At 52.9% G+C, this 7665-nt stretch overlaps 1 protein-coding gene across 1 annotated transcript; it reads right to left on the reverse strand.

Annotated features, from left to right (window-relative positions):
• Window positions 1-655: 655 nt before the first annotated feature.
• On the reverse strand, window positions 656-2115 carry LOC125079909 (pre-mRNA-splicing factor CWC22-like; the record flags this gene model as incomplete). Its single annotated transcript, XM_047693629.1, has 3 exons — window positions 656-936; window positions 1445-1535; window positions 1653-2115. Coding segments are annotated over 3 exons (678 nt in total), but the record flags the coding sequence as incomplete, so codon positions are not given.
• Window positions 2116-7665: the final 5550 nt, after the last annotated feature.

Here is a 7665-nt window from a genome sequence, read left to right on the forward strand (position 1 = left end):
CGGCAGCGCTTTAAAGATTAAAAAAAAAAAAAGTGCACAACCCGAACCCCGACAGCCAGCTGCCCCTGGACTGTCCGTGGGGAGCCCCTTTGGGGTCTTGACCAGCGGTGCTTGGTTGGCCTGGGGGGACGGGAAGGAGCAGCCGGATGTGCAGGCGGACTGTCCTCTTCAAACCGCACGAGCCCTGGGCTGAAGCGAAGACTTGCCTGATGTCCAGCGTCCCAGGCTTGTCGTCGTGCTGGCCACACGTCCGAGAGGCTCCCGCCACACAGGGACCGCCTCACGTGACATCTCACTCCCCTCCAGGTGAGGTGACAGGAACAGCTGGATTCAAGAGCCCCATCCACCCAGCACATCTACACGGCACGAGTCGGGACACGTGGGACCCTTCTCTGTCACTCGGACGGGGTCTTGTTTCAGATGTCCTGTGGAAGGACCTCCCAGAGCAAGGCTATCTGGAAAGAAATCAGCCCCATTGTCTCCAAACAAATTTTTTTTTGCTATTTTTTGAGAAATTTATTTATTTGAGGAAGAGCACAAGCTGGGCAGAAGGAGAGGGAGAAGCAGACTGTCCGCTGAGATCCCAACTAAGATCCCAACTAAGATCCCGCTAAGGTCCAGTCCCTGCGCCAGCACGATCACATCCTGCCTGCAGCTCAGGTCTCCTGCCCGCCCCTCACTGTCCTTGCCCGCCAGCCCGTGTGGCTGATGACCACAACCAGGGCACGAACAAGCTGGAAGGGCCCCAGGGGGCTGGGGGGCTTCACCAGGGAGGGGCTGTGTCTTCAGAGGCAGAGGAGGCCCCCTTCTCATCACCACCTCTGCCCGTCTCCTCTGCACACTGGCTTCCAGGAACGCCGATCCAGCCCGCCCAGAAGCTTCTGTATCTCTGTGGAAAGTGTGGGCACCTCCCACATGGCACCTGGGCATTTGGGCCTGTGGACAGAGAGTACCCCCCATTCTTGTCTAGAAGGGGTAAGGCAGCTCTAGGGCTCAAATAGCACGAGATGAAAGAGAAAAGCTGGGACCGCAGAACATCAGCGTCAGAGGAGGAGGGAGGAGGGGCTACAGTCCCCGCAGCAGACTCCACGGAACGAGCCTTCTCTGCAGCCACGGGAGCCCCCACCCGCCAGCCCAGCACCTCTGTCCTCGTGCTTCTGGGCCCTCGAGGGGACACACTGCCCTTGGTGGTGTTGCCAGCATTTGATGAAAACACTGAAAAGCGTAAACATTAAAAAATGCATGTAAACAAATGTTTGTGTTGTTTTATACATGGAAGGAAAAAGGCAGAATTTCCCTAAAGAAAGTATATTAATAGCAACAGGGAAGTGATGACCGTCTAACATCTGGGCAGGTGTATAAAGGGCTCCCGGCCCAGGAGGCCCCACACCTGAGCACCTGTCCTCCGCACCTGCTCCTCTGACCTGCTCTACCCTCAACCCACCAGAACCATGGGCTGCTGTGGCTGTTCCGGGGGCTGTGGCTCCGGCTGTGGGGGCTGCGGCTCCGGCTGTGGGGGCTGTAGCTCCGGCTGCTGTGTCCCTGTCTGCTGCTGCAAGCCCGTGTGCTGCTGTGTGCCAGCCTGTTCCTGCTCCAGCTGTGGCTCCTGTGGGGGCTCCAAGGGGGGCTGTGGCTCCTGTGGGGGCTCCAAGGGGGGCTGTGGCTCCTGTGGGGGTTGCAAGGGGGGCTGCGGCTCCGGCTGTGGGGGCTGTGGCTCCAGCTGTGGGGGCTGTGGCTCCGGCTGCTGTGTCCCCGTCTGCTGCTGCAAGCCTGTGTGCTGCTGTGTGCCAGCCTGTTCCTGCTCCAGCTGTGGCTCCTGTGGGGGCTCCAAGGGAGGCTGTGTCTCCTGTGGGGGCTCCAAGGGGGGCTGTGGCTCCTGTGGGGGCTCCAAGGGGGGCTGTGGTTCCTGTGGCTCATGTGGCTGCTCCCAGTCCAGCTGCTGCAAACCGTGCTGCTGCTCTTCAGGCTGTGGGTCATCCTGTTGCCAGTCCTGCTGCTGTGTCCCCTGCTGCTCCCAGTCCTGCTGCTGTAAGCCCTGCTGCTCCCAGTCCAACTGCTGTGTCCCCGTTTGCTGCCAGTGCAAGATCTGAGATGCTGACCACAGACACAGGTGATTCACTCCATTTCAGGGTTCTCAGGATGCGTCCTAGGCTGTGTGTCGTAGCCCTAAAGCTGGAACGCCATCCTATCCTCAGTCTCCACAGCTGGGCAGTCTGGCTACAGGTGAAGAAGACAGGTAGAGATGCCATTATCCTCATGCCCATCACGTCCTAATAGGAAGCCAGCATCCCCCACTTCCGGCACCACCCGCAGGGGAGTCCCATGTTTCTCCTTCCCTACCCTCGCGGCTTCTTGGAGCTTGAGCCCAGAACCTGCCAGGATCCCTCAAACCAGGGGTCTCTCTGAGCGCCTGCAAGTTCATGGTCACTTCTGCTGCTCTCCTTGCTTTTTTTTTTGGTCCAAACAAGGCGTGGTGAAACCCTGAAGTAAACACAGTCCGTCCGCACAAGACACCTTCTCATGGTGAAGTTCTCTCTGGCTCCCACTTGATGAGAGAAAGCCCTGTCTACGCCCCCACCGCGATCACTCCTCCCAAGTGTCTTGCTCTGGCCCTCTCACTCCTGCAGAGGAGGGAGCACAGGACCCATGCAGGACACTGAGTGGGACCGAGGGTCTTCTCAGGTACAGAATTCAGTGAAGGGTACATGGGTGGCTCAGTTGATTAAGTGTCCAACTCTTGATTTTGGCTCACGTCATGATCTCAGGGTCCTGCGATAGAGCCCGGTGTCAGGCTCTGCCGTCAGAGCAGTCTGCCTGTCCCTCTCCCTTTCCCAGCCTGTGTCCTTTCTCTCTCTCTCTCTCAAATAAATAAATAAATCTTTTTTTAAAAAAAGGAATTTGGTGATGTCATGCAGGGCTCGGGGGAGCGTGTCTGAGGGCACAGACGAACTCCCATGGCACGAGGGACTGTGGGAAGGGCACAGGCTGGGCAGTGAGTGCCAGGTGCTGTGTGACCTTTGGTAAGTAATGTGTCCTCCTGGTGCCTCGGTTTCCTCATCTGTAAAACGGAGTCAGTGGGTACCTCCCTCACAGCGTCGAGGTGAAGACTGAGTGTTCGATCCATGCCAAGTGCTCACCTGCACAGGGAGGGGCACCGAAGGATCGGGGAGAGAGCTGAGACCCAGGAGGAGCCTGACCCTCTCGCTGGCAGTTAGAGAGCCGGCGGGTGATTGCAGGCGGGGAGTGTCTGGGGTCTCCGTACGTTCGTTCCATAGGTGGGGGGTCGCTGAAAGCCCAAATGCACAGGCAGAGCAGTGGAGCACACAGGTGCTGCAGAGGCCACATTATCTGGTCCACGTGGGCACGAGGATGAGGCTGCAGCAGACCTGGCGGAGACCAAATGCTAAGAGGACGTGTGTGTGTTTCCAGCTGCTGTGGAACGCACTACCGCAAACTCCGAGGCTTAAAACAACACACACTTATTATCTCGGTTTCCTCAGGTCTGGGGTCCAGGCTCAGCAAGTCTGGGTCCTCTGCTCAGGTTGCCATGAGGCCAGTGTGGACGTCAGCGGCACATGGTTCCCTTCTGGAACTCCCAAGCCTGCTCAGCGTTTTCCTTGTGATTATAGGATTGAGGTTCCCATTTTCTTCTGAGCTGCATGCCCATGGCCACTCTCAGCCACTAGAGACAACCCACGGTTCCTTCCCCCGGACCCCCAGAGACTTCACGACGTGGCTGTCTGGTTCCCAGACCAGCAGGGGTTGTCTCTGACATCTGCTCCAGCACCCGGGCTCCCTTTATAAGAGCTCACTGACTAGGGCAAGCCCACCCAGCATAGTCTCCCGTTTGATGAACTTGGCTGATTAGGAGCCTTGATCACATCTGCGAACATCCCTTTTGCCGTATAGCAGAACAAAACCATGGAGGCCATATCTCACCCTAACCACAGGTTCCACCCATGCTCGAGAAGAAATTATATAAAAGCAAAGGTAATTGAGGGTCATTTTATACTGCTGCCTGTCACCGGAGGAAAGGCAAGTCTGAGGAGATGAGGACAGGTCACATTCACGGTATCAATAGGATATCAAAACGGAGGCTTCCCAAGTATGGTCAGATGAACAGGCCTGGAGTTCAGAGTTGTGCAGATCCAGAAGCGATCAGCACTGAATGTGGTAGCAAAGCCAGGAATGAGCAAGGCCGGATAGCTTCAGCCTTAAGGTCAACTATAGGGTGTAGAGAAGAGCAGTTGAGGACAGAGCACTGGGGAGCATGAGCTCTGGGGATGATGGAAGAGAAGAAGCAGCAGGGGCTGTCATGGAAGTCACAGGGGTGACAGCAGCTCGGAGGAAGCCCAGTGACCGGGGAGCCTGCAGGGAGCTGAGCTTTGCTGGACTGTACGCACAGTAAGATGTGATTGTGTAGGAAATCCTCAGGAATCTACAAACAAAACAAACACAAACAAAACTCTTGGAGTCAATGAATGCATTCTGCGTCTAGTAAAGTCATAGGATACAAGGGCAACACACAAAAATCAATCATATGTCTATACAATAGCAATGAACAGTTGGAAACCAACTTTAAAGCTCATTTAGTTTCTCCAAAAAATAAAATGCGTAACCATAAATGTAACAAAAAATACACTCAGTGTGCTGAAAACTAAAAAATACTAATGAAGGAAACCAAAAAAGATCTATATAAACACTGAGATACACTATGTTCATGGATTGGAAAACTCAACATAGCTAGATGTCAACTTTCCCACAATGATCTACAGTTAAAGAGAAATTTCTATCAAAATCCCAGCAGGGATCTTTGTAGATATAGACAGGCTGGTTCTAATATTATATAGAAAGATAAAGAAACTAAAATAGTCACAGCAATTTTGAAAAAGAATATAGTTAAAGGAATAACACTACCTGATTTTAAGCCTTTGTATATATCTACAAAAACCAAGACAGTGTGTGGCATCAGGAAAGGAAAGGCACAAAGATCAATGAAACAGTATAGAGAACAGAATGTAACTAATAGAGAATAGACTGGAACAGAATAGAGATTAGTATGTAACAAATAGAGGGGTGCCAGGGTGGTTCAGTGGGTTAAGTGTCTGCCTTTGGCTCAGGTCATGATCCCAGGGTCTTGGGATTGAGTTCTGCATCAGGCTCCCTGCTTAACAAGGAGCCTGCTTCGTCCTCTGCCTGCCTCTCCCCCTCCTTGTGAGTGCACTCTATCTCTCTCTGTTAAGTGAAATCTTTATTTTTTAAAAATATTTATTTTATTTTATTTATTTGAGAGAGAGAGAGAGCATGAGAGGGGAGATACCAGAGGGAGAATCGAGTCCCCGCTGAGCAGGGAGCCCTATGTGGGACTTGATCCCGGGACTCCAGGATCATGACCTGAGCCAAAGGCAGACACTTAACCAACTGAGCCACCAGGTACCCAAATAAAATCTTTAAAAAAAAAAAAAAGAATGTAACAAATAGAATGCAACAGAATAGAGAATACAGAAAGAGGACCACACAAGTAGGGCCATCTGGTTTTGACAAAGATACAAAAACGGTTCAATGGTAGAAGTATAGACTTTTCAATAAATAGCGCTGGAATAATTAGATATGTGTAGGGGAAAAGGAATCTTGACCTAAACCTCCTATTTTTTTAAATATTAACTCAACATAGATCATAGTATGCAAACCACAGAGCTATAAAAAGTCTAGAAGAAAACAGAAAAATCTTCATGACTTAGGGGTAGACAAAGAAGGCGTTCTTAGATGTAGCACTAAAGACACAATCCGCAAGAGAACAACCTGGTGAATTGAATTTCATCAAAATGAAAAAAGGTTACTCTGTGGAACTCCCACGAAGAGAGTGAAAAACAAGCTCAGATAGGGAGAAAATACTTGAAAATCGCAAATGTGACCGTTCGGCTACAAGACATTTAAGACTTCTCCAAACACAACAGTGAGAAAAACACTCTGATTGAAAAATGGACAAAAGGGATAAAAAGGCTTTTCAAGGAAGAAGCTGTGTGAACGGCCAGGACTCACTCACTTGAGAAGATGTTCGGCAGCATGACCTTCAGAAAATTCAAATCAGGGACTCGGGGGGGCTCAGTCGGTGAAGCTTCTGTCTTCAGCTCAGATCATGATCTGGGGGTCCTGAGATCGGGCTCCCTGCTCGGTAGGGAGTCTGCCCCTCCCTCTGTCTGTGCTCACCCTATCTCCGTCTTTCAAATAAATAAATAAAATCTTTAAGAAAACACAAATTAAAGGCACAATGACACACCCCCACACACTTGCTAGGGTGACTTAAAGTCACTAAAAATACCAAGTGCTGGTGAGGATAGAAAGGACCAGGTCTATGATGCACCACAGGCGGGGACAGCCGCTCCGGCTGGAAGACAGCTTGGCGCTCCCGAGAAAGTGAAATGAACACTCCTGTACGGCCCGGTGACCGCATTCTGCACATTCTCCCTGGAGGACGTAAAACCCCAAAATCCACACACACAGGCATGCAGCAACTCGAATACCCAAGAAACGGAGGCGGCTCCACGCCCTCCAGTGAGTCCCCAGACAAGAAAGCTGTAAGGGCTGTCACTTCGTCGCTGGCGTTGGACGCTGACAGCTTGTAGGCCCAGCCTCCCTCTTCCTCTTCCGCCCCAAATGGGGACAGGCTGATAGGGAAGCCTGGTGCCCCCACTATGGTGCAGGCCAGCATCCCTGGGTGCTCCCAGCCCGCCCCGCCTTTGCCACCTGAAAACCCCACACCGTCTCCTGGCCCTGCTCTCTCAGACCATTTCAGGCCCGCTTGGGAGCCACGCTGCTCTCGCCAGGAAGCCTCCTGATGTGAGCAGAACGTGCCATGTCACGCCAACACGCCAGCGCACCGTACCAGCCACAGGCGGACCTTGGTGTGTGTGGCTTCGTCTGTCCTGACGTCCAGACAGAAGTTTGGGTGCAGGTCCATCTTGTCTCTGCAGGCTGAGAGGCTAAACGAAGGACACGAAAAGCCCCACCCCCGCGAAGGCGAACGGTGGCAGGAAACTCAGCCGCCCAAGGGAGCCGTCTCCTGACCCACGCTGCAACGTGGACGCACCTCGGTGTGTTAGTCACCGTGAGCAAGAAGTCACCCAGGCAGGGCCACACGCTGTGCGGCTACGCTTACCTCACACTCCCCAGCAGAGTCACTCCCAGGGTGGCCAGGGCTGAGGACTGTGGGGACAGTGGAGTTATCCAGGGACGGATGAGGGCGTGTTTTTAGGGTGACGGGACAGCACGGAGTCTTGGCCGCGGTCATGCTTCTCGGAAGGCTCAGAGCCTCACAGACGATGAATGAAAAGGTGGAAACTGCGGGACCCGAGGAAGTCTGTGCCCGAGTTCACTGTGCTGCCCCGTGTCAACTTCTCGTGTTTGACAATGTCCTGTGGTTACGAGATAATTGAGCAGAGAGAGTGGGAGTGTCCGTGTCTCGGGGGGACAGAGTTTCTACCTGGGAAGATGGAAAGTTCTGGAGACGATGGTGGGGACGGTGGCACAGCATGAGTATACTTGGTGCCCTGAGCTGTGGACTTAGACACAGTGAACACAGTACATTTTATGTTCTCTGCACTTTACCACAATAATAAAAAACAAATACTACCATGGGAGGGAGCAGGGTGAGGGGTGCAGAGG

Source organism: Lutra lutra, chromosome 10, assembly GCF_902655055.1.
Source record: "Lutra lutra chromosome 10, mLutLut1.2, whole genome shotgun sequence".
NCBI classification, from domain to species: domain Eukaryota; kingdom Metazoa; phylum Chordata; class Mammalia; order Carnivora; family Mustelidae; genus Lutra; species Lutra lutra.